The 27,916-nt window shown below is 41.9% G+C and overlaps 1 protein-coding gene across 2 annotated transcripts in view; it reads right to left on the bottom strand.

The window, feature by feature from the left end:
* The window catches only part of FBXL20 (F-box and leucine rich repeat protein 20), a 130,386-nt gene that overhangs the window by 63,832 nt on the left and 38,638 nt on the right, over positions 1-27,916 (bottom strand). For both annotated transcript variants that reach the window (XM_030808088.1, XM_030808089.1), the window contains exon 2: positions 14,076-14,137. In XM_030808088.1, the coding sequence (XP_030663948.1) occupies positions 14,076-14,137 (62 nt within the window). The remainder of the gene's footprint in view (positions 1-14,075; positions 14,138-27,916) is intronic.

Genomic DNA, 27,916 nt, shown 5'->3' with positions numbered 1-27,916 from the left:
ACAGTCGACATGCTGTTTAAAAACTAATCAGTCAGCTAGGAATGGTGGCTCACGCTTGTAATCCCAGCACTTTGGGAGGCCAAGGTGGGCGGATCACGAGGTCAGGAGTTTGCGACCAGCCTGGCCAACACAGTAAAACCCCATCTCTACTAAAAATACAAAAATTAGCCAGGCACGGTAGCAGGCACGTGTAATCCCAGCTAGTCGGGAGGCTGAGGCAGGAGAATCGCTTGAACCCGGGAGTTGGAGGTTGCAGTGAGCCAAGATTGCACCATTGCACTCCAGACTAGCGACAGAGCTAGAATCTGTCTCAAAAAAAAAAAAAAAAAAAAAAAAAATCAGTCTAGGGCCGGGCACGGTGATTCACGCCTGTAATCCCAACACTCTGGGAGGCCGAGATGGGTGGATCACTTAAGGTCAGGAGTTTGAGACCAGCCTGGCCAACATGGTGAAACCTCATCTCTACTAAAAATATACAAAAATTAGCTGGGCGTGGTGGCAGGCACCTGTAATCCCAGCTACTTGGGAGGCTGAGGCAGGAAAATTCCTTGAACCCGGGAGATGGAGGTTGCAGTGAGCTGAGACTGGGCCATTGCACTCCAGCCTGGGCAACAAGAGTGAAATTCTGTCTCAAAAAAAACAAAAACAAAAACAAAAACAAAAACAAAAACACAACTAATCAGGCTATAGTCATTTCCTGAAGTAAGCGTGGCCTCAAACGATCCTCCTGTCTTGGCTTTTTTTTGGCGCTTTTTTTTTTTTTTTTTGAAACAGGGTCTCACTCTGTCACCCAGACTGGAGTGCGGTGGAGCATCTTGGCTCATGGCAACCTCTGCCTCACAGGCTCAAGTGATTGTCCTGCCTCAGCCTCCCGAATAGCTGGGATTACAGGCATGTGCCACCACACCCGTCTCCACTAATTTTTGTATTTTCAGTAGAGACAAGGTTTCACTATGCTGGCCAGGCTAGTCTTAAACTCCTGACTTCAAATGATCCACCCGCCTTGGCCTCCCAAAGTGCTGGGATTACAGACGTGAGCCACTGCACTCAGCCCTGTCTTGGCCTTTAAAAGTGTTGGGATTATAGCCATGCACCAACATACCCAGCCTCAAAGTTAACTTCTGAACTCAGTATTTTCTTTGTATTATCAGGCTAAAGACAAAAAGCAAACAAAAAAGATAAATAATAAGCTCCAATTAGATTTTCTTCACAGTGGTATGGGTTAATCACTTTATGTGGCTTTCTAGGATTAAGTAAACATATTATGGAGTTATATTTCTTCCTTGGAGAAAGAAAAAAATACAGAAAGGAGGAGGGACAGAATGAACCCTAAGGTAATAAACTGGGTATTATTGGAGGTGTCAATATGAACTAGGTACGTTTGCTTATGTAACAGGATTATCATAGTTTTTAATCTATCCGGCCACCTATACAGGTATAGATATGGGCAGATATAAAATTACATAAGATGTACACATGCACCCCCCAAAAACCATGTATTTATTAAAGTACATCCACAAGGAGACTTAAAAAAAAATACATCTACAACCAAACATGTATTTCTTTTTTGATTTGTTTTGTTTTTTTGAGACAGAATCTCGCTCTGTTGCCCAGGCTGGGGTGCAGTGGCACAATCTCGGCTCACTGCAAGCTCCACCTCCCAGGTTCATGCCATTCTCCAGTCTCAGCCTCCCAAGTAGCTGGGACTACAGGTGCCTGCCACCACGCCCGGGTAACCAAACATGTATTTCTTAGCTCTGTCTGATGAGAAAGTCTAGAAGCAATGACACCCAGGAGAAATGAGCATATCTAGAATAAAGATTGTATAGTTTCTGGCCGGGCAAAGTGGCTCATGCCTGTAATCCCAGCACTTTGGGAGGCTGAGGCGGGCGTATCACATGAGGTCAGGAGTTTGAGACCAGCATGGCCAACATGGCGAAACCCCATCTCTACTAAAAATACAAAAATTAGCCAGGCGTGGTGGTGGATGCCTGTAATCCCAGTTACTTGGGAGGCTGCGGCAGGAGAATTGTTTGAATATGGGAGGTGGAGGTTGCAGTGAGCCGAGATCACGCCATTGCACTCCAGCCTGGGCAACAGAGCAAAACTCTGTCTCAAAAAAAAAAAAAAAAAGATTGTAATTTATAAATACCATTCTCTACTAAAAAAAATACAAGGGCTCCTTGGAGAAATGATTGATTCCAGGACTGAATCAAGGGAGGTATAAGAAGGGTCTGAAACACTTTGTTGTGCCAAAAAACAAGGAAATGCTCAATGAATGATGGGAACATATTCAAAGGACAAAGGACACAGTTGGAAGGGGATCCCACTGGCTAAATCTAAAACAGTTTGAGCATCAAAATAATGATAACCCAAATGAGATAACAATGCACTGAATATATTAGCAATCCATGAATCCATACGGATATAAACACAAACAAATAACAAACTGGAGTCCAAGAGAAAGCTCTTCTTTACAGTGGAACTCCAACTAATAAAATGTGGAAGTAACAGTAAATTTAGAAAATCACAATCATATTGCAACTGCAATAGTAATAACTGTTTCAGGAAAGAAACTAGTGAGTCAAAGTTTCATGAGAAACAAGATATTTACAATGTCATGGCTAGGCACAGTTGCTCATGCCTCTAATTCCAGTGCTTTTGGAGGCCCAAGGTGGAAGGACCATTTGAGGCCAGGAGTTCAAGACAGCCTAGGCAACATAATGAGACCCCTATCTCTACAAAAAATTTAAAAATTAGCTAGGTACGGTGGGGCATGCCTGTAATCCCAGCTACTCAGGAGACAGAGGTGGGAGGATTGCTTGAGACCAGGAGTTCGAGGGTGCAGTGAGCTTTCACTCGCCACTGCACTTCAGCCTGGGTGACAGAGCAAGACTCTGTCAAAAATAAAATAAAATAAATACAATGTCTCAAAGTATTTTACCATAGGACATTCTTTAAACAAAGGGAAAAAATAGTAACATGACAACGAAAAAATCTGGCAGATACTCCTCAGACCTAATGATCAAAGCTGACATCACCAGTAAGAGGACAAATAGACATCTTATGCCTATGTTATGATACAGTTAGAAGGATACTACTTCTATGATATTCTAACCTAAATCCATAAGTTAAATTTAATAATGAAGGACATTCTACAAAGCAACTGGCCTATAATCTTCAAAACTGTCAATGTTGTGAAAGACAAAGGCTGAAAAATTGTTGCAGATTAAATACATCCAAACAGAGGTGACAAATAAATGTAATCTGTGATACTGGCTGAAACTGAATCAAGAAGAAAAATCTTTTCCCCCTTTACTATAAACGATATAAATGAAAAAATATTAATAATTAGAACAGGGTCTCTGGTTTATATAATAGTACTGTGCCAATGCTCGTATCTTCACTTTGATTATTACACTGTGGTGTTTTCTATCTCTCTATCTATCTATCTATCTATCTAGATATCTATCTAGATATATATGTATATATAAAGTTTTTGTTTTTAGAAAATACTGCAGCCTTTCAGGGGTAAAAAGCATCATGTCTATAACTTATCTCTAATGATTCAGAAAAAAGCAGAGAGAAAAAAGGTCGGGTATGGTGGCTCACACCTGTAATCCCAGTGCTTTGGGAGGCCAAGGCAGGAGGATCACTTGAGGCCAGCTCGAGACCAGCCTGAGCAACATAGCAAGACCTTGTCTCTACGAAAAAAAATTAAAACAAATTAGCCAGGTGTGATGGCACATGCCTGTAGCCCTAGCTACTAGGCTGGAATGGGAGAAATGCTTGAGTCCAGGAGTTTGAGGCTGCAGCAAACTATGATTGTGTCACCTGCACTCCAACCTGGGTGACACAGCAAGGCTCTGTCTCAAAAAAATAAAGAATAGGATGGGCGCGGTGGCTCACACCTGTAATCCCAGCACTTTTGGAGGTTGAAGCAAGCGGATCACCTGAGGTCAGGAGTTCAAGACCAGCCTGGCCAACATGCTGAAATCCTGTCTCTACAAAAATACAAAACAAATATTAGCCGGGCATCATGGTGGCTGCCTGTAATCCCAGCTACTCAGGAGGCTGAGGCAGGAGAATTGCTTGAACCTGGGAGGCTGAGGTTGCAGTGAGCCAAAATTGCGCCATTGCACTCCAGCCTGGGCAACAGAGCAAGACTGTGTCTCAAAAAATAAAAAATAAAAATAAATAAAAAATAAAAAATAGGCCAGGTGCAGTGGATCATGCCTGTAATCCCAGCACTTTGGGAGGTTGAGGCGGGCGGATCACACGAGGTCAGGAATTCAAGACCAGCCTGGCCAACATGGTGAAACCCCAGCTCTACTAAAACTACAAAAATTAGCTGGACATAGTGGCGTGTGTCTGTAATTCCAGCTACTTGGGAGGCTGAGGCAGGAAGATTGCTTGAACCTGGGAAGCGGAGGTTGCAGTGGGCCGAGATTACACCACTAACACTCCAGTCTGGCCGCAGAGCAAGACTCCATCTCAAAAATAATCAAATAAATAGATTAATTAAATAATTTGCTTTTAAAGAAAATGAGGGGCCAAACAGGGCCAAAGTCTCTCCCTGAGAGACTAAAACATCCAATGTACTCTACAGAGTGTTTTTATTTTTCCTCCAGGAAATGGAACAACGAGCTTGACAATATTAAAACAGATGACAATTAGGCAGAAACAAACAAACCAGGGAGAAAATAATATCCTAGAGAGAGGCAGCAACCAATTTACAAAAGGAGTACATGTATAAAGTTTGTAAATTCTCTAAGAGAGATAAACGATGGCTAACTTGCCAGGCAAGCCTTTAAAAATAAAATCCTAAATTACAATACTATGTACTATGCAAAGAGCCTGGGCCTCACATCTTGTAGCATACCTGAATCAAAGTCCTTTTCCTCTGCCCACAAAAAGGACTGAACAATCTCTCTCACGGGACTACACGCATGTGCCACCATACCTGGCTAATTTTTATTTTAATTTTGTTAAGACAGAGTCTCTCTCTGCACCCAGGCTAGAGTACAGTGGCATGATTTTTTCACAGCCTCCACCTCCCGGGTTCAAGCGATTCTTCTGCCTCAGCCTCCCAAGTAGCTGGGATTACAGGTGTGTGCTATCATGCCCAGCTAATTTTTGTATTTTTAGTAGAGATGGGGTTTTACCATGTTAGTCAGGCTGGTCTCGAACTCCTGGCTTCAGATTTTCTGCCCGCCTCGGCCTCCCAAAGTGCTGGAATTACAGGTGGGAGCTATCACGCTCAGCCTAATTTTTGTATTTTTTTGTAGATACGGGGTACTACTCTTTAAGTCACAGCTCATTTGTCTCATTTCCGGGGAAGCATTTTCTGAACTCTCCATGCTAGGTTTAAAGCCCTACATGTGAGATTGCCATAATGCCCTAGGCAAAACCTCTTTTCTAGCTCTATATTGATTATTTCCATGCCTGTTCTCTACTGCTCTGTGAGCTCCTTGAGGACAGTGATTGTTTATTTCTATCTCCAGCATAATGCCTGGAACACTGCAGGCACTCAACAAATGTTTTATCCACATTAAAGTTTAAGGAAAGGTAATTTAATTATTTCTATACATCTAATGTCCCTCATAAAGAACACCAGTTGTCATCCCACATAGAGAAACTCTCCTAAATGACTAAATCTGTTTGACTCTTCATTAAATAAACAGCCCTGCACTGTAATGGTTTGAATATTTCTATTACCAGTTTTTATATTTTATACTTTTATATTTAATCTATTTGGTCTGCTACAACAAAATACCTCAGACTGGGTAATTTATAAACAGCATAAACTCACTTTATGGTCTACGAGTAAAAAGCAGAACCAATAGTAACAATACATGCCTAACAATTTTATAGCATTTACTATGTGCCAAGCATTGTGTCCTCAATTAACAGCAAGTGTATGACAGAACCCAGAAGTCTGATTACAGAGTCCATGTTCTAAACTATTAATGCTTTTCAAAGGAAGGAAAACACAGACTTATATTTTTCCACACCTTCAACTCCTATCATTTAAACCGAAGGAAAGGCTACAAGAAATCTAAAACATTGTGTGTGAGCTTCTCTGAAATGAATATGAGATTGCACATGTGCAGTAAAGAGTTAACAGAGCAGGCCTAAGAATGCTATCTTTAGAAATGCCTGCTTGCAAGGTTAGCCCCTGAATGGCACCTAAGCCGCTGGATTTTGGAAGGGTTCCTACCACTCACTGACGAACTTCTCTAATGGACAATATTTCACACGTGTCGTCACAACTTGTTGCTGGAGGAATTAAGTGCACCCTGTGTGATTCCACTTCCAAGGGAAAGGATCCTCGGAAGCTTGCTTCTAGTTTCCTACACATTCTACCTGTGCACCTTTCCCCTTTGCTGATTCTTCTTTGTATCTTTTTTTTTTTTTAAGACAGAGTCTTGCTCTGTGCCGAGGCTGGAGTGCAGTGGCGCGATCTCAGCTCACTGCAAGCTCCGCCTCCTGGGTTCACGCCATTCTCTTGCCTCAGCCTCCGGAGTAGCTGGGACTACAGATGCCTGCCACCAGGCCTGGCTAATTTTTTGTATTTTTAGTAGAGATGGGGTTTCACTGTGTTAGCCAGGATGGTCTCGATCTCCTGACCTCATGATCCGCCCACCTTGGCCTCCCAAAGTGCTGGGATTACAGGCATGAGCCACCGCGCCCGGCTGTATCCTTTCTTATAATAAACCATAGTTGTGCGTATGACTACATGATGAGTCCTGTGAATCCTCCTGCACATCACCACACCTGTGGATGGATCTAGGGGACCCCAACACAGTGTGAATTGCTGGCTTTTTCCTTTTTCTTTTTTAAGAGATAGAGCCTAGCCATGTTACCCAGGCTGGTCTCTAACTCCTGGCCTGAAGCAATCCGCCTGCCTCAGCCTCCCAAGTAGCTCAGATTACAGGCATGAGTCACCACACCTGGCTCTCTACTATTTTAGAAGAAGAAAAAAAATTCAGCTAATCCATGTTTTCCATTTCAGTTCATAAAGTTCACCTCTTACCCACTTACACAGATATATCACATCACAATTATGACCCAACACCAGAAGAGTTGAAAAAATAAGAAAAAAATTTCATATTCTTTTTTACCTCAATCCTTTAAAAAAAATTTCATATTCTTATAGGTAGTAACAGTCATTATTCTGAAACCGCATGTTATAACAAAAAGGGCACGGTACAGACTCAAGCAGTCTTTATCACTTAATGTCATCTTTACAGTTACCAACATCATCCTCAGAAGGAATCTTTGAGGGCTGGGCACGGTGGCTCACGCCTGTAATCTCAGCACTTTGGGAGGCCGAGGCGGGTGGATCCTGAGGTCACGAGATTGAGACCATCCTGGCTAACATGGTGAAACACCGTTGGAACAGGAATTAAAAGAAATTAAAGAATGTGTAAGCAAAAACTCAGTTGTATGTAAGAAAACCCAATTCCCCCTGAGGAAGAGAAAGAGCTGGAGTCCTTTAAAATTAACTGCCTGTTTTTCCCTCTGTGGCTAGTGAGCCTTATCTCTCCACTTCCCAGGCATTGTGAAGACCCTGTTTCTCTAGCTGTGCAGCTTCAAGGTCACTAGACAGATAATCTCAAGTCGTAAAACATGTTGTTCCTTAAAAAGAAATGATGTAATGCATGTCTTAATTGAATAACTGTCTTTGTTTCTTGCTTCTGTAATATGCTTCCCCCTGCACAGATCTACCCCCACCCCACGAAATGCTTAAAAGGTAGCTTGACTCTTTGTTTGAGGCTCAGTCCTCTGGATGTTAATCTGACTGGGTTGATGCACCTAAATAATTAAATAACTCCTCCTCAACCCCTCGGTCTCTCTGATTCCTTAATTATCCCGCTGCAGTGTCTCTACTAAAAATGCAAAAAATTAGCCGGGCATGGTGGCATGTGCTGTAGTCCCAGCTACTCGGGAGGCTGAGGCAGGAGAATAGTTTGAACCCAGGAGGCGGAGGTTGCAGGGAGCCGAGATCACACCACTGCACTCTAGCCTGGGCAACAGAGTGAGACTCCGTCTCAAAAAAAAAAAAAAAAAAAAAAAAGAAGGAATCTTTGAGAAACAACTCACTTCACAGTAGCTCTTGGAAAACACAGTCTTTGTCTTAGAAACGTAGATGTTCCTTTTTCAAGTGGTACCACTAAGTAAATAAGTACATATGGTTTTGCTCTAAGAGGGAGTACTGTCAATCTTGCTAACTGAATTTCACATTATGCAAACAGTGGATTCCAGCTTGTTAAACCATTAATCACAAACTTTGTTTCAATAGGGAAGGAAGAGAATCAGTATAAAAGGGGAAACAGGCTGGGCACAGTGGCTCATGCCTGTAATCCTAATACTTCGTGAGGCTAAGGGGAAAGGATTGCTTGAGGCCAGAAGTACAAAACCAGCCTGGGCAACAAAGTGAGACCCCATCTCTACAAAAGAAAAAAACATGCGTGTAGTCCCAGCTACTCAGGAGCTGAGGAAGAGGATCAATCGTTTAGGCCCAGGAGTTTGGGACTGCCATTATCATCCCACCGTATTCCAGCCTAGGAAACAGAGTGAGAGCCTGTCAGGGGGCGGGGGGGGGGGGGGGGGGGAGGGGAGGGGAGGGGAGGGGAGGGGAGGGGAGGAGGACTAGAATAAAATAGAGGAACCAAGAACACTTGCTTAAATTATTGGTAACTTGGCTGTAAGCACTGCAAATACATGGAAATAATATGGTCCTAACAACACAATTGTTTTTGTAGGTTAATATATGTTTGATGAAATGATATAATATGTAACTTAAAATCTAAACAAACCAAATGTTGTATATTTGTTAAACTGCACTTTTAAAAATAGCTAATACACAGAAACTCAAAAGACACCAACAAATTTAAAAGACACGAAAAGCTGAGCAACAAAATAAGCAGTGAGGGTAACAATATAACTCACAGACTAAAACAAATATCCATGAGTCTATACTATACATAACTATAAATAGAACAGACAGGAAAGCTCTACCTTACAGCAGAGTTACAATTAATGAAAGTAGAAGGTCGGGGCGGTGGCTCACACCTGTAATCCCAGCAGTTTGGGGGGCCAATGTGGGTAAATCACGAGGTGAGGAGTTTGAGACAAGCCTGGCCAACATGGTGAAACCCCATCTCTACTAAAAATACAAAAATTAGCCCAGTGTGGTGGCGCACGCCTGTAATCCCAGCTACTCGGGAGGCTGAGGCAGGAGAATCACTTGAACCTGGGAGGCAAAGGTTGCAGTGAGCCAAGACTGCACCATTGCACTCCAGCCTGGACGACAGTGTGAGACACCATCTCAAAAAAAAAAAGAAAGAAAAAGAAAGTAGAAAGAATTGGGCAGACAGAAACCACCATAGTAGCAAACTCCACAATGCTAACCTTCATGTAACATCATGGATGTTAAAAATAATAAACAAAAAAAGTAACAATGTATAATGTAGTCTCAATGTAGCTCTAGCCACAATAAATTTATTAATTACAAAGAAGAACATAATTCTGCAGTGGATGAGCTAAAAGACACTACCTTAAGTAACTGACCAAAATTAATATCACCAGTAACAAGCATAATTGACATCATGTACCTCTCATTGATGCATGGACGAGGATATACCACCATTTCTACAGTATACTTGTCAAACTGCATAACTTGAATTTAATTATGAGAAAACAAGAGTAAACATCAGACAAAGCCAAATCGAGGATATTCTATTTTAAAACTGACCAATATTCTTTAAAATTATCAACGCTGGGTACAACAGCTCATGCCTGTAATTCCAGTACTTTGGGAGGCTGAGGTGGACAGATCACTCAAGGTCAGGAGTTTGAGCCCAGCCTGGCCAACATGGTGAATCCCTGTCACTACCAAAAAATACAAAAACTAGCCAAGTGTGGCGGTGCACACCTGTAGCCCCAGCTACCCAGGAGGACGAGGCAGGAGCATCGCTTGAACCTGGGAGGCGGAGGTTAGTTACAGTGAGCCGAGATCATGCCACTGCACTCCAACCTGGGAGATAGTGAGACCCTGTCTCAAAAAAAAAAAAAAGACCAGCCTAGGCAACACAGTGAGACCCCATCTGCCCCATCTGTATAAAAAAAATAAGAAAATTAGCCAGGCCATAGTTTAAGAGTAGCCCGGGTAACATAACAATACCCCATCTCTATGAAAATTTAAAAATTAGGCAGGTGTGGTGGCATGTACCCGTAGTCCCAGCTACTTAAGAGGCTGAGATGGGAGGATCACTTCAGGCTGAGAAGTCAAGGCTGCAGTGAGCTGTGTTTGCACCACTGCAGTCCAGCTTGAGTGACAGCAGGAGACTTTTCTGTATTCAGCAGGAAATCCTGCTGTATTTCCTGCTTCCCTGTTGAAGCCGTGGATAAAATCCTGTTAGAAGAGCAAGGAGGCATAACAATTTAATGTAACGTGTAATCCTGGACTGAATCCTGGGCCAAAAAAAGAATACTACTGTACAGTTGAAGAATTTGAGTAAGGTTTGTAGATTAGTTCACAGAACTTTTTTTTTTTTTTTTTTTTTTGAGTCCTGCTCTGTCACCAGACTGGAGTGCAATGGCACGCGATCTCGGCTCACTGCAACCTCCACCTGCAGGGTTCGATTCCCGTCTCAGCCTCCCGAGTAGCTGGGACTACTACACCACCACGCCTGGCTAATTTTTTTTTTGCATTTTAGTAGAGACAGGGTTTCATGTTGGCCAGGATGGTTTTGATCTCCTGACCTCGTGATCTGCCCGTCTCAGCCTCCCAAAGTGCTGGGATTACAGGCATGAGCCACCGTGACCAGCTTTTTTTTTTTTTTTTTTTTTTTTTTTTTTTTTTTTTTTTTGAAATGCAGTCTCGCTTTGTCACCCAGGCTGAAGCACAATGGCGCTCACTGCAACCTCTGCCTCCCAGGGTTCAAGCGATTCTCCTGCTTCAGCCTCCCAAGTAGCTGGGATTACGAGTGCCTGCTGCCACCATGCCCAGCTAATTCCTGGGGTTTTTGTATGTTTGTTTGTTTGAGATGGAGTCTCACTCTGTTGTGAGGCTGGAGTGCGGTGGCGCCATCTTGGTTCACTGCAACCTCTGCCTCCCGGGTTCAAGCGATTCTCCTGCCTCAGCCTCCCGAGTGCCTGGGATTACAGGCACGTGCCACCATGCCTGGCTAATTTTTGTATTTTTAGTAGAGACGGGGTTTCACCATGTTGGCCAGGCTGGTCTTGAATTCCTGACCTCGTGTGATCCGCCTGCCTCGGCCTCCCAAAGTGCTGGGATCACAGGCGTGAGCCACCGCGCCCGACTAATTTCTGTATTTTTAGTAGAGACGAGGTTTCACCATGTTGGCCAAGCTGGTCTCCAACTCCAGACCTCAAGTGATCCGCCCGCCTTGGCCTCCCAAAGTGCTAGGATTATAGGCATGAGCCACTGTGCCCAACAGTCCTGTTTCAGTGCTAATTTCCTGATTTTGATAACTGATATTATTGAGATGTAAGATGTTAATATTAATTGAGAAAGCTGGAGTATAAATTCTGTTCTATTTTTAGAACTTTTTAAGTATGACACTATTTCAAAATGAAAACTTAAGAACACCTAAAAAAAAAATACAGAAAAGCCTAATGAAAAGTCAGTTTTTCTTATCTTCCTACTACCCAGTTATCCTTCCTAGAGGCATCTACTGTTCCAGTCATAAAAACCACATATTTGAAAGTAATTTTGAACCATTACTTAAACTTTTAAAGATACATTAAACTCAATGAATTTTTAAAAATTACAAATGCCCCAAAGTGAATTTATTAAAATTTGTGCTGACCAATTGTTTTCTATCTAGTATAATGTCAAAGATGCCTCTGTGCTATTTGGCTTTAATTGTTTAAACAAAGTTTTGCTTTTTTTTTTTCGTAACATGGCAAGGTTTCATCATGGGGCTTAAACAAAATTTCAAAATTTCAAGCAACTACTTTACATACATAAACCAATGTTTTGTATACTTAAATACATTCATAAGTGTTTTGCGGTGTCAAATCTGTTTCCTTCCTTTCCAGGATATTTCATTTGGCCTCCAATTTAGGAAGGACTTGTTTCCAACATTAAGTTCAGAATTGGTTGTTTGGAATTCAAGTTCATTTTCCCATAGAAATCATATAATAAATGGTAGCTAGATTCCCTGATTAGCTTAGAAAGGAACCAATTTAACCTATAATGTATATAAGAGTTATTCCAATATAACACATATAAATTCAAATCAAGCTCTCAATGATAAAAATGTTGCTATAGATAAAATATCTCCAGTGTCCCAACTTGAGAAAACAGTCACATATCTTCTTTCAGATGAGAGGCAGAGGTCATGCTGGAAAACAATTACATAACTCTACACTATAGTCAATGTTGAAGACTGAAGAGTGCAGGCCGAATTAAGGAGAGAAGGTTCATAAGTGACTGTGTATATATATGGTACCTACAGGACTGTTTACGTATGTTCATATACTCCTTCTCCCATATACTTCCTCACTCCATCACTATTAGGCGTGGACATGTGACTCGCTTCAGGCAATGGAATATAAGTAGAAATGTAAGCTGTATCAAAGATCACTTAGGTGACGTGGCTTGGTATCTTGTGCACCTGACCTCAGCCTTGGAGAAAAAAACCACTGAGATTTATGACTTGTTTGTGATAGCCAAGTCTGGTTGATTTAGAAGTTTCTCTTCATCCAACTTCACTTGTAATGTCATCTGTATGGTAACTACACACCTTATAGCTCATCAGCATGTACTACAGTCAGGTCAGAAATGATGACAAAAGCTAGAAAGAGCACGAGTAAGTAGGCAATGCTGCAGTCTAAAGAATTTCAGGAAATGTTATCTACAGTACCCTCATCTCTTGGATGGATTTATTTAATAGCCTTCCTATTGCTCCCCACTCCTATCCCGCAATTTGGTCTTTGCATGGTAGTCAGACTAATTATTTAAAAACAGAAACCAGTTTATGTATTTGTGTTATACCCCTGTCTGATCATGAGGGGTTTTGTAGGCCATGGTATGGAATTTTGAGTTTCATGGTGAAAACAAAAAACTCTAGAAGTAATAAAAAATAAAAATGTAGACCATAACACAGTAGGGCCAGTTACCAGACTCAAGTAATTTTCCTAAATCTTAGTAAACCTTAAGTGAGCTACTGTAGGCCAGGTACAGTGGCTCAAGTCTGTAATCCCAGCACCCTGAGAGGCCGATGTGGGAGGACTGCTTGAGCTCAGCAGTTCAAGACTATTCTGGGCAACACAGTGAGACCACCTCTCTCTACAGAAAATTGAAAAACAAACAAACAAACAAACAAAACTTAGGGCTGGGCACGGTGGCTCACACCTGTAATCCCAGCACTTTGGGAGGCCGAGGTAAGTAGATCACGAGGCCAGGAGATCGAGACCATCCTGGCTAACATGGTGAAACCCCGTATCTACTAAAAAATACAAAAAAATTAGCCAGGTGTGGTGGCGGGCACCTGTAGTCCCAGCTACTCGGGAGGCTGAGGCAGGAGAATGGCGTGAACCCAGGAGGCAGAGCTTGCAGTGAGCTGAGATTGCACCACTGCACTCCAGCCTGGGTGACAGAGCGAGACATAGTGACATGTGCCTGTAGTCCCAGCTACTCAGGAGGCTGAGGTGGGAGGATTGCTTGAGCCTGGGAGGTCGAGGCTGCAGTAAGCCGTGATTGCGCCACTGCACTCCAGCTTGGGCGACAGAGCAAGACCCTGTCTCAAAACCAAACAAAAAAACCTACATTACTGTATATACAATAAAGAAAAGGGAAAATATGTACATAAAATTGTATCGTAAGTACAAGTTGGAACGGAAAAAATTGGTACTAAATTTTGAACTATCTTGACTGACATCTAAAAAATGTAAAGTAAGATTGTTCAAAGCAATCAAATTTAAAAATTCAGATACAGATACTATACATATATGAAAATTAGCAAAAAGTTAAAAAATTTTAAACAGGCAAATACGACATACACACAAAAAAACACCATAAAATTAGCATTCAGACTTACCGTAACAGGAGTTCTTTGGGAAGTTTTTTATTGATTACGGCTTCATCACTATTTGAGAACATCTGCAAAAACAAAATCATAGTGTCAAGTGTTACTTAACATTTTATTACAGAATGTTCAACTCAACAGTTTAGAGTAAATTCTCTCAGGAAAGAGGTAAAAAAATATAGTGGGTATCATAAACCAAAGTCCTAATTTTGGAAACTCTTTAAGATGAAAAAGATCTTTGAGGCATTTAATTCATTCCCTGTCTCCACAGAAAAAGAACTAATAGCAGTCAGAAGGATACATTACGTGCCAGATACTGTTTCAGGTGTTTTCACATATTAATGGTTTTAATCTTCATACCATCCCTATTATCTTCACTTTACAGATAGGAAGCTTAGTTACCAAAGGTTTACTGCTCAGAGGCCGGGTGTAGCAACTCACACCTGTAATTCCAGCACTTTCAGAGGCTGAGGCAAGCGGATCGCTTGAGCTCAGGAGTTCAAGACCAGCCCAGGCAACATGGCGAAACTCCTTTTTTTTTTTTTTTTTTTTTTTTGGGACAGAGTCTTGCTCTGCTGCCCAGTCTGGAGTGCAGTGGCATGATCTCAGCTCACTGCAACCTCTACTTCCCAGGTTCAAGCGATTCTCCCGCCTTAGTCTCCTAGGTAGCTGAGGTTACAGGTGCATGCCACCATGCCCAGCTAATTTTTGTTTGTTTGTTTTTTGAGACGGAATGTCACTCTGTCACCCAGGCTGGAGTGCAGTGGTGCGATCTCGGCTCACTGCAACCTCTGCCGCCCAGGTTCAAGCAATTCTCCTGCCTCAGCCTCCTGAGTAGCTGGGAATACAGGTCCCTGCCATGGTGCCCAGCTAATTTTTGTATTTTTAATAGAGATGGAGTTTCACCAACTTGGTCAGGCTGGTCTTGAACTCCTGACCTCGTGATCCACCCACCTTGGCCTCCCAAAGTGCTGGGATTCCAGGCATGAGCCACCGTACCTGGCCAACATGGCAAAATTCTGTCTCTACCAAAAAACACAAAAAAATAACCAGGCGTGGTGGTGTGCGTCTGTGGTCCTAGCTACGTGGGAGGCTGAGGTGGGAGGATTACCTGAGTCAGGGAAGTGGAGGTTGCAGAGAGCTGAGATTACACCACTGCACTCCAGCCTCAGCGAGAGTGAGAACCCCTCTCCAGAAAAAAAAAAAAAAGGTTTACTGCTCAGCTCACATCACTATGGAGTGACTATTTTAATATGCCATTAAGAGAAGGTGACTCCCCAAACTTGGCTCACATTTACTTGTTCAAGAAGATGTTCGGAAATCTGGAATAGAAAATATTCACTTTTAGCTGGGCACAGTGGCTCACACTTTTAATCCCAGCACTTTGGCAGGCTGAGGTGGGTGGATCACCTGAGGTGAGGAGTTCAAGACCAGCCTGGACAACATGGCGAAACCCCATCTCTACTAAAAATACAAAAAAAGTACCCGGGTGTGGTGGCACACGCCTGTAGTACCAGCTACTCAGAAGACTGAGGCATGAGAATCACTTGAACCCCAGGCTGCAGAGCTTGCAGTGAGCCGAGATGGCGCCCCTACACCCCAGCCGGGGCGACACATCTCAATAAAAATCTCAATAAAAATAAAAATTAAAAAAGGAAAATATTCTCTTTCATGTTTATATATTGTGCAGAAAACCAACAGTGCTTCGTAACTGCCACCATAGCATTCTTGATGCACTCAAGTGATCATTTAACAAATTAATCAAATTATTCACAACGGATACTTTTAATGGGAGCCACCATTTTTGCCACAAAGGAGATCATAACTATAAGCTTGTCCAGTAAGCTATATAAAAAAATCAAATACCATACACAATCAAAAGCCCAGTAAAAATGGCACATACACATGTGACCGAAGCTGAGAGAAATATGTTCCATCGCTGCTATTAAGTATTGCAGAAATTCCTCTTAAGGTCATGCAATAAACATTACTGAATACCCTATCAGGCACTTTTCTAGACAATGGGATAAAAAGAAAAGACACTATCTCTATCCTTAAGGAGTTCTTGCACTACAATGAAGAAAACAGAAGAAAGCAAATAATTTACTAATTACTAGAGACAGATGACAAGAGATGTAAGAGAGAACAAAGAATGGCACAGCTAATTCTACCTGGAGGTGTATCTAAATTGAGCTTAAAAGAAGGCCAAAAATTAGCTGGGAAAAAAGATAACAGTATGCACAAAATAATGAAGTCATACACGAAGATCCTGGTATCTCATGGAGATTCAAAGTAGAAGTAATGAAGAGAAAGCAGAAATGGTAGGGAAGTCACAGATAAAATGCACTGCCCCTCAATTTCATTTAAAGAATAATTTTAATAATTTTTTTTGACGGAGTTTTGCTCTGTTGCCCAAGCTGGAGTGCAGTAGCGCAGTCTCAGCTCACTGCAACCTCCACCTCCCGGGTTCAAGCAATTCTCCTGCCTCAGCCTCCTGAGTAGCTGGGATTACAGGCGCCTGCCACCACACCTGGCTGATTTTTGTATTTTTAGTAGAGACAGGGTTTCACCATCTTGGCCAGGCTGGTCTCAAACTCCTGAACTCAACAGATCCTCCCAACTCAGTGTCCCAAAGTGCTAGGATTACAGGTGTGAGCTACCACGCCTGGCCTAAATATTTTCTAATGATTACAATAACCTACGTTCCAGATAAATGGAAAGCCCTGTGAGGGCAGGGAGCATGCCTGTTATGTCTGCCATAATTTTAGGGTTGTGCACAGAGCCTGCTACATGGTAGGAAATCAATAAACCTACCTCTGGGCAACATGGCGAAATCCTGTCTCTACAAAAACACAAAAATTAACCAGGCATTGGCTGGGAGTGGTAGCTCATGCCTGTAAGCCCAGTACTTTGGGAGGCCAAGGTGGGAGGATGGCTTGAGCTCAGGAGTTCAAGACCAGCCTGGGCAATATAGTGAGATCTCATCCTGAAAAAAGATGTAAAAAGATTTATAAATAATAAATCAATGAGATGTGATGGTGTACACCTGTAGTCACAGCTATTTTGGGTGGGGGCGGTTGCTGAGGTGGGATGATCACTTGAGCCCAGGAAGTCAAGGATGCAGTGGAGCATGTTTACACCACTGCACTCCAGACTAGGTGACAGAGTGAGATCCTGTCTCAATAATAATAATAATAATAATAATAATAAATGGTTAAATGGATGGTGGGGCTACACCATGAAGGAAACCTGTATACAGTTTAGAAATGTGAAACACCACCATAGGGAAGAGAATCCTAAAGACACCAAACTCTGGACTAGTAGCAAGGAAATAAAGTTAGGAATCCATTAAAATTATGGTCCAAGTAAAAGATGACGCAGGTCTCTAAGATTAACAGGGACAGTGAAATGAAAAGAATTGGAACAAAGATTGTTAAAAAAAAAAACAATACTTAGTAACAAAAAGTTGAATCATTTAGCAGGTTTCAGTGCAACAAACAGACTACTAGAAATGCTAATGACTGATAATTCCTTTTTTTTAAATTATACTTTAAGTTCTAGGGTACATGTGCACAACGTGCAGGTTTGTTACATATGTATACATGTGCCATGTTGGTGTGCTGCACCCATTAACTCGTCATTTACATTAGGTATATCTCCTAATGCTATCTCTCCCCATTCCCCACACCCCATGACAGGCCCCGGTGTGTGATGTTCCCCACCCTGTGTCCAAGTGTTCTCATTGTTCAATTCCCATCTATGAGTGAAAACATGTGGTGTTTGGTGTTTCTGTCCTGGCAAGTTTGCTCAGAATTATGGTTTCCAGCTTCATCCACGTCCCTACAAAGGACATGAACTCATCCTTTTTTATGGCTGCATAGTATTCCATGGTGTATATGTGCCACATTTTCTTAATCCAGTCTATCATTGATGGACATCTGGGTTGGTTCCAAGTCCTTGCTATTGTGAATAGTGCTGCAATAAACACACATGTGCATGTGTCTTTATAGCAGCATGATTTATAATCCTTTGGGTATATACCCAGTAATGGGATAGCTGGGTCAGTTCTAGATCCTTGAGGAATCGCCACACTGTCTTCCACAATGGTTGAACTAGTTTACAGTCCCACCAACAGTGTAAAAGTGTTTCTATTTCTCCACATCCTCTCCAGCACCTGTTGTTTCCTGACTTTTTAATGATCGCCATTCTAACTGGTGTGAGATGATATCTCATTATGGTTTTGATTTGCATTTCTCTGATGGCCAGTGATGATGAGCATTTTTTCATGTGTCTGTTGGTTGCATAAATGTCTTCTTTTGAGAAGTGTGTTCACATCCTTTGCCCACTTTTTGATTTTTTTTTTTCTAAAAAATGTAATTGTCAAACCTGACAAAATCAAGAAACAGGGAAAGGATTCCCTATTTAATAGATGGGGCTTGTTTGATTTTTTCTTGTAAATTTGTTTAAGTTCTTTGTAGATTCTGGATATTAGCCCTTTTTCAGATGGGTAGATTGTAAAAATTTTCTCCCGTTCTGTAGGTTGCCTGTTTACTCTGATGGCAGTTTCTTTTGCTGTGCAGAAGCTCTTTCGTTTAATTAGATCCCTTTGGTCAATTTTGGCTTTTGTTGCCATTGCTTTTGGTGTTTTAGTCATGCAGTCCTTGCCCATGCCTATGTCCTGAATGGTATTGCCTAGGTTTTCTTCTAGGGTTTTTATGGTTTTAGGTCTAACATTTAAGTCTTTAATCCATCTTGAATTAATTTTTGTATAAGGTGTAAGGAAGGGATCCAGTTTCAGCTTTCCTATAATCAGCATGCCTATAATCCCAGCTACTTGGGAGGCAGAGGCAGGAGAATCGCTTGAACCTGGGAGGCAGAGGTTGCAGTGAGCTGAGATCGCGCCATGGCACTCCAGCCTGGGCGACACAGCTAGACTCCTTCTCGAAAACAAAAACAAAACAAACAAACAAACAAAAAAACATAGCAGCTAATTTCCTCCCTTGCTAAACTGAGAATGCGCTGCCTCTGTAGGAGCATTAAAGTGAAGGGAAAAAGAAACAGCACCCTGGAACCATTTGGGAAATGCCATTATGTGTAAGACATCTGTCCAGATTTATATTTCCCTCCCCTTTCTTCTGCACATAAGTCTCCTAACTCCAGGTTTGTAAGAAAGAACCAGATTAGTGGTTAAGAAGGGATGGTCCCCTGAGCATGAGTATCAGCATCAACCCGGAACTTACAAGAATTGAAAATTCTCGGGATTTTCCCTAGACCTGTAGAATCAAAGATTAGGGGTAGGTGGGCAGGAGAGAAAATGGTGGGGCAATCTCTATTTTAACAAGACCTCTATGTGATACTGATGTACCCTAAAGTTTAAGAACCAATAGGTCAGATGAAGTAGATTCAGGATCTCAGGAAAAAATAACACATAACCAGAATATTATCACTTGAAGTGACACAGCAATAGACATTAGAAAATAATCCTAAAGCCAAGCATAGTGGCTCACGCCTGTAATCCCAGCACTTTGGGAGGCCGAGGTGGGTGGATCACCTGAGGTCAGGAGTTTGAGACCAGCCTGGCTAACATGGTGAAACCCCATCTCTACTAAAAATACAAAAAATTAGCAGGGCGTGGTAGTGTGCACCTGTATTCCCAGCTACTCGGGAGGCTGAGGCAGAAGAATTGTTCGAACCCGGGAGGGGGAGGTTGCAGTGAGCTGAGATCACGCCATTGCACTCCAGCTTGGGCAACAAGAGAGAAACTCCGTCTCACCAAAAAAAAAAAAAAAAAAAAAAAAAATCCTAAAAGACACAATAACACTAGATGTTTTCTAGGAAACCCAAATGGTTTCTGCTCCTGTTCATGCTATTGTTTATAAAACAAATATTTCATAAAAGCAATAGAAAAGTGTTTTAGATATTTTACTATTTTATATTTCAGTTTAATCCAAACCCTAGGTTTCTCATTCAAAAATATAAAAGGAGTCAAAACAATTTAGATCAAGGCTATAACAAATTACAACAATCTTGTGAAGGATTTTCAATATAACAGTTGTAGAGGAAATAACTATTCAAATGTTTAACATTCTTAGGTAATCTGGTTTTTTATTAACACAGGACGTATCATGATATATTTCTGTAATCTATAAACAATTACACGGAAGTAATCAGCAGAAAAACATGGGAGCAACTAGATTCTTCTCTTCTTCTTGTTTCAAAGGACAATATCACCTAAACATGCAAGCAGACACTGCGATAGCCATGACTTCTAGGGGTAGAATGTTCTTAAATATATTGGTTTTTAAAAAGCTAAGCAACTTGGTTTATATAAAATAATATACTGTTGGTTTGTATAAAATTATAATTGTTTCTCTATAACTTACATAGCTGAGGAAACAACTTTGAAGACACTTGTACCAATTTAGAATTATATCATCTAATAGAGTTCGTGAATATTAAGCAGCTTGTGTGTGTGTGCACGCGCGCACGCTATTACTTTTTGCCTTTTCTATCAGTTTCTAAATCTCAGTTTGACACATTTGAGGGATCTGTTTACTAACATAATACATTTAATTTAAATGCTTAGTAAATAAACAGGACCCAAGAAACCACTTCAGGAGGCTCTAAAACCAGAGGTTGGATGGAAAAGGGCCGACAGGTTGAACAAATAAACTAGGAAAGAGCCAGGCGTAGTGGTGTGTGCCGGTAGTCCAAGCTACTTGGTAGGCTGAAGGGGAGTATCGCTTGATCCCAGGAGTTCAATCTGGCCTGGGCAAGATCGCGAGACCCCATGTCTGAAAAAATAAATACATTAAAAAAAATAGGAAAGAAATGGCCACGCACAGTGGCTCATACCTGTAATCCCGGCACTTTCGGAGGCTGAGGCAGGCAGATTACTTGAGCTCAGGAGTTGACCAGACTGGCCAACATGGTGAAACCCCGTCTCTACTAAAAAATACAAAAATCAGCCGGGTGTGGTAGCGTGTACCTGTAGTCCCAACTATTTGGGAGGCTGAGGCATGAGAATTGCTTAAACCCAGGAGGCAGAGGTTGCAGTGAGCCGAGATCAGGCTACAGCACTCCAGCCTGGGCAACAGAGTGAAACTCTGTCTGGAAAAAAAAAAAAAAAAAAAAAAGGAAAGAAAGAAATACTTGTTCAACAGTGATCCCTACTGCTTAAATTAAATCTACCAAGTACTAAACAGGAAATTAAAAGATATGACCTATATTATTTAAGCTTTATAAATTATATCCAGAATTCCCAATTCTTAGCTAGCACCTGGCTGTGTGGAAAGAAGACTATTTCTCTTGCAGCTAGGCAGGATTCTGTAACTAAGTCTTGACCAGTAGGTTGTAAGAAAAAGTGCTATGTACATTTTCAGGAGAGTACTTAAAGACAGAGGGTATGTCCTTTTTCTTTCCCCCTTTCTCAATTCTGCTGCTTAGAATAGGATTAGGATGCCTGGAACTCCATTTTGTATCATGAAGTTGAAGGCCACTGTTTTAAAGACAAGCAGAAAACTAGAAAAGGTCTGCAGATGATAGCAGGGATACCATGCCAGTAAAAACTGTCTACATCTGGACTTTATGAGAGAAAATAAATGTAAATATTTAAGCCACTTTTAATTTGGGTCTCTGACATATGCAGCTGAACTTACTAACACATAGGCAGCTAAACCTCCTAACACATAGGCAGTTAAACCTATTAAAACATATGCAGCTAAACTTACTAAAACTTACTAAACTTACTAAGTCCCCCCTTATCAGTGGTTTCCTTTCTACGGTCCATGGTCAGTCACAGTCTGAAAACAGGTTAGTAAAAGAGACATTCACACAACTTTATTTTAGGCTTCTACCAGGGTCTTGGAACATATTCCCCATGGATAAGGGAGACTACTACACCTTACTTTTTTACTTATTTTTTATTTTTTTGAGACGGAGTCTGGAGTGCAGTGGCACAATCTTGGCTCACTGCAATCTCCGCCTCCCAGGTTCAAGCGATTCTAGTGCCTCAGCTTCCCAAGTAGCTGGGATTACAGACATGCGCCACCACGCCCAGCTAATTTTTGTATTTTTAGTAGAGACGGGGTTTCATCATATTGGCCAGGATGGTCTCGACCTCTTCACCTTGTCGTGATCTGCCCGCCTTGGCCTCCCAAAGTGCTGGGGTTACAGGAGTGAGCCACCGCGCCCAGCCTATTTTTATCTTAAAAATGTTTCATTTTTCAAGAAAAAGAGTTCTGAAGATTGCTTGTACAACACTGTGAATGTGCTTAACACTACTGAACTGTGTAATGTACATTTAAAAACAGTTAAGTTGGTAAATATTACGTTACATGTATTTTACCACAGAAATTTTAAAGGTACAAGTATTTTCACATTCTAGCATCTGTGAAATCAGGATTCATCTCACAATTAAAAATCAAAAGCATCTGTGTATAAAATAAAGTTGCAGTTTATAATTCATGGCATCTTTTGTTTAATGATATATAGTGAAGTCTAACCAATGGGGAAAACAAATAAGATGGTACCCCTGAGGACCATTTGCTTCTCCTCAAACAAGCTCTTGCTTTTTTGTTCATGCTATTTTCTTTAGAGTACCTGTGCAATGAAACCTGCCTACTCTGTCAATACAAAGAGATTAATGTCCATCGCACTTACTACCCATTCCATGATGTCTTTCTCAATCTCGTTAACTGGATGTGACTGTTCCTTCTCCTATGAAACCTCAAAGCATCCCAAAGCTCAGAATACCAGTCCTACGTTGGTGTTACCAGACTATAAGCTCTGAGAGGAAAGGGACCTTGTCTGTTTTGTCACCACAATATAGTCAGCAACCCACAGCTAAACTAGTGCCTAGGAATCACTGAATCAATGAATGTTATTTATACGTTAGGAATCTAGAAGTACTCTAATCCCTCACCTCTTTTTGACTGTAAATTCCCAGCAGCCTTTTGTGGTTTTTTCACTATGTATCTCTATACCAGACTGCCTTGCAAAAAAAATGCAATAAAAATATTTAATAAATTGAATGTTACCCATTTAGCAAATAAGATATGAATGATATCAGCACAGCAATAGACAGACTGAATTATACTACAACAAATAAAATAACAAATAGTTGAAAAAACAAAAGTTTGGAAATCCAGATTATAGCCCATTTATTTCAAGGGATGTTCACCACATAAAATTTCTTGGTTTTGTTTGTTTGTTTGTTTTTGAGACAGAGCTTTGCTCTTGTTGTCCAGGCTAGAGTGCAATGGCACAATCTCAGCTCACTAGAATCTCCGCCTCCCTGGTTCAAGTGATTCTCCTGCCTCAGTCTCCCAAGTAGCTAGGATTACAAGCATGCGCCACCATGCCCAGCTAATTTTTTATTTTTAGTAGAGGCGGCATTTCACCATGTTGGTCAGGCTGATCTCTAACTCCTGACCTCAAGTGATCCATCCGCCTCAGCCTCCCAAAGTGCTGGGATCACAGGCGTGAGCCACCACGCCCGGCCTAAAATTTCTTAATTAAAAACACTGTGGCCACGCCTGTAATCCCAGCACTTTGGGAGGCTGAGGAGGGTGGACTGTTTGAGCCCCTAAATTTGAGACCAACCTCCCAAAGTGCTGGGACTGCAGGCATGAGCCATGACAACTGGCCTTCTTCATACATTTTGAATAGCCCTTTATATAAATGATTTGATTATTTGATTTGCAAATACTTTCTCCCATGTCACCCAGACTGTGTTTTCTACTTCTTAATGGTGTCTTTTGACACACTAATGTTTTTAATTTTGATAAAGTGCAATTTTTTTCTTGATGTATCATGCTTTTGATGCCATATACAGGAACTCCTGGGCCGGGCGCGGTGGCTCACGCCTGCAATCCCAGCACTTTGGGAGGCCGAGGCGGGCGGATCACCTGAAGTCAGGAGTTTGAGACCAGCCTGGCAACATGGTGAAACCCTGTCTCTACTAAAAATACAAAAATTAGCTGGGCGTGGTGGCAGGCGCCTATAATCCCAGCTACTTGGGAGGCTGAGGCAGGAGAATCGATTGAACCCAGGAGGCAGAGGTTGCAGTGAGCTGAGATTGTGCCACCACACTCCAGCCCAGGGGTCAAGAGCGAGACGTCGTCTCAAAAAAAAAAAAAAGAACTCCTTTGCCTAATCCAATTTCATAAAAAATTTCTCCTGTTTTAAAAGTTGTGGCCGGGAGGGGTGGCTCACACCTGTAATCCCAGCACTTTGGGAGGCCAAGGTGGGCGGATCACGAGGTCAGGAGTTCGAGACCAGCCTGGCCAACATGGTGAAACCCTGTCTCTACTAAAAATACAGAAAGTAGCCAGGCGTGGTGGCATCCGCCTGTAATCCCCTGCTACTTGGGAGGCTGAGGCAGGAGAATCATTTGAACCCAGGAGGCGGAGGTTGCGGTGAGCTGAGATCGTGCCACTGAACTCCAGCCTAGGCGACAGAGCGAGACTCCATCTCGGAAAAAAAAAAAAAAAAAAAAAAAAAAAAAAAAAAAAAAAAAAAAAAAGGTTTTATAGTTTTAGCTTATACACTTAAGTCTAAGATCCATTTTGAGTTAATTATTGTATGTGGTATGAGGTGAGAGCACAACTTCATCTGTCTGCATGTAGATACACAATTGTTTCACCACCATTTGTTTTGTTTTGAGACAGGGTTTCACTCTGAGGCTGGAGTACAGTGGCACAATCATGGCTCACTGCAGCCTCAACTTCTTGGACTCAAGTGATCATCCCATCTCAGCCCCCCAAGTGGCTGAGACTACAGGTAAATGTCACCACGCTCAGCTATTTTTTCTATATTTTATAGAGATGGGATTTCGCCATGTTGCCTAGAATAGTCTTGAACTCCTGAACTCAAGCAATCTGTCTTGGCCTCCCAGGAGGCTAGGATTACAGGCATGAGTCTCTGCACTCGGCCGACATTTGTGTTTGTTTTGAGACAGGGTATCACTCTGTCACCCAGGGTGGAGTGCAGTGGTGCAATCACCTCTTACTGCAGCCTTGACCTCCCAGGCTCAAGCAATTCTCCCACCTCAGCCTCCTGAGAAGCTGGAACTACAGGTGCGTGCCACCACGCCTGGCTAATTTTTTTTTTTAATTTTGTAGTAGAGACAAGGTCTCACTATGTTGCCCAGGCTAGTCTTAAACTCCTAAACTCAAGAGCTCCTCCCACCTTGGCCTCCCAAAGTGCTGGGATTACAGGCATAAGCTATCGTACCCAGCCCCATTTGAAATAATCTTTAAAGCAAATGGGGCTGGGTGCAATGGCTCATGCCTATAATACCAGCACTTTGGGAGGCCAAGGCGGGTGGATCACCGAGGTTGGGAGTTCGAGACCAGCCTGACCAACATGGAGAAACCCCGTCTCTACTGAAAATACAAAATTATCCGGGCGTGGTGCTGCATGTCTGTAATCCCAGCTACTTGGGAGGCTGAGGCAGGAGAATCACTTGAACCCGGGAGGAGGAGGTTGAGGTGAGCCGAGTTCGTGCCACACTGCATTCCAGCCTAGACAACAAGAGCGAAACTCTGTCTCAAAAAAAAGACTATTTTTTGCCCAGTTGAATTGCTTTAGTACCTTAATCAAATATCACTTGACCATAAATGTTGGCATTATTTCTAGACTCTCAATACTGTTCCATTAATCTATACATATATCTTTATGTCAACAATTCACTGTCACTGTTAGACATGCCTCTCATTCTATATGTTTTCTCTGTCTCATATCTTTTGTTCTTCTATTCTTTTTATATTGCCTTCTGGTATCTTAAACAGTTTTATAATTATCATCTTATGCAAAACCCCCTTTATTTCTTGAGACAGTGTCCTACTATGTCACCCAGGCTAGAGTGCGGTGGCACAAACATAGCTCACTGCAACCTCCAACTTCTGGGGCTCAAGCGAAGCTGCCTCAGCCTCCCAACGTGTTGCGATTACAGGTGTGAGTCACCATGCCCAGCCGGCAAATGCCTTTAATTCAGTTAAGATAATAAAATAAACATTTACTTATTGTCGTTCATATTTACCTCTGAAATTAACTTCTGCTCTTCTTTTTCTTCAAGTTACCATCTGGTACCATATCATTTCAGCTTGAAGGACTTCCTTTAGTAAGGCAAGCCTGCTAACAAATTCTCTCAGTATTTGCTTATCCAGAAACGTTTTTATTCTGCCTCAACTTTTGAACAAAGTATTAGTTCAGGTTTTCCAGAGAAACAGAAACAATTACATATATATAAACTCTTATCATATATATGCATTATATATATATGCATTATATATATGCATTAATATATAATGCATTATATATGCATATATAATGCATTTATATATAATGCATTATATATGCATATATATATGCATTTATATATATATATATATATAGAGAGAGAGAGAGAGAGAGAGATTTATTGTAAGAACTGGCTCACAGAAAGCTTATAGTGTAATCCAGTCAGAGTCCAAAGGCCTAACTAAGAACCACAGGTGGAGATGAGGCAGTATTACCAGCGTCCAAAGGCCAGAACAGGAGCTCTGATGTCCAAGGAAAAGAGAAAATGAACGTCTCAGTACAAGGAGAGGCAGTATTCTCCCTTCCTCCACCTTTTTGTTTTATTCAGGCCCTCAGCTGATTGGATGATGCTGGCCCACACTGGTGAGGGTGGATCTTTCTTTACTCCGTCTACTGATTTAAATACTAACCTCTTTCACAAACACCCTCACAGACACACCCAGAAATGTTTTACTAGCTATCCGGGCATCCCTTAGCCTTCTCAAGATGGCACATAAGGCCAGGAGCAGGGGCTCACGCCTGTAATCCCAGCACTTTGGGAGGCTGAAGTGGGTGGATCACTTGAAGTTAGGAGTTTGAGACCAGCCTGGCCAACGTGGGCGAAACCCTATCTCTTCTAAAAATACAAAGATTATCCGGGCATGGTAGCGTACGCCTGTAATCCCAGCTACTCGGAGGCTAAGGCAGGAGAATCACTAGAACCCTGGAGGTGGAGGTTGCAGTGAGCTGAGATCACACCATTGCACTCCAGCCTGGGCAACAGAGTGAGACTGTCTCAAAAAAACAAATAAACAAACAAACAAAAACACCTCTCAGTAGAAACAATAACAACATTATCAACAGAATGAAAAGACAACCTACACATTAGGAGAAAATACTTGCAAATATCTATCTCAGGAGTTAACACCCAGAGTATGTAAAGAAATCCTACAAACTGAAAAACAAACAAAAAACAATCCAACTAAAAAATGTGCAAAAGGCTTGAATATTCAGACATTTCTCCAAACAAAATATACAAGGGACCGATAAGCACATGAAAAGATGCTAAACATCACTAATCACTAGAAAAATGCAAATCAAAACCACAAGATATCACTTCACAATCATTAGGAAGGCTATTTTCTAAAACAAAAAATCTGGCAAGGCGCAGTGGCTCATGCCTATAATCCCACCACACCACTTTGGGAGGCTGCTGAGGTGGGCTGATCGCCTGAGCTCAGCAGTTTGAAACCAGCCTGGCCAACCCCATCTCTACAAAAAAAATATAAAAAATTACCATGGTGGCACGCACTTGTACCTGTAGTCCCAGCTACTTGGGAAACTGAGGCAGGAAAATGGGTTGAGTCCAGGAGGTGGAAGTTGCAGTGAGCCGAGATTATGCAACTTCACTCCAGCCTGAGCGTGGGTGACACAGCAAGATCCTGTCTCTAAAACAAACAACAGAGGTGGGCCTGCAATCCCAGCACTTTGGGAGGCCAAGGCGGGCAGATCATGATGTCAGGAGTTCAAGACCAGCCTGGCCAACATGGTGATACAAAACTTAGCCAGGT

The sequence above is a fragment of the Nomascus leucogenys genome, unplaced genomic scaffold (assembly GCF_006542625.1).
Source record: "Nomascus leucogenys isolate Asia unplaced genomic scaffold, Asia_NLE_v1 Super-Scaffold_285, whole genome shotgun sequence".
Lineage (NCBI taxonomy): Eukaryota > Metazoa > Chordata > Mammalia > Primates > Hylobatidae > Nomascus > Nomascus leucogenys.
This window is presented reverse-complemented; position numbering and strand designations above follow the sequence as displayed.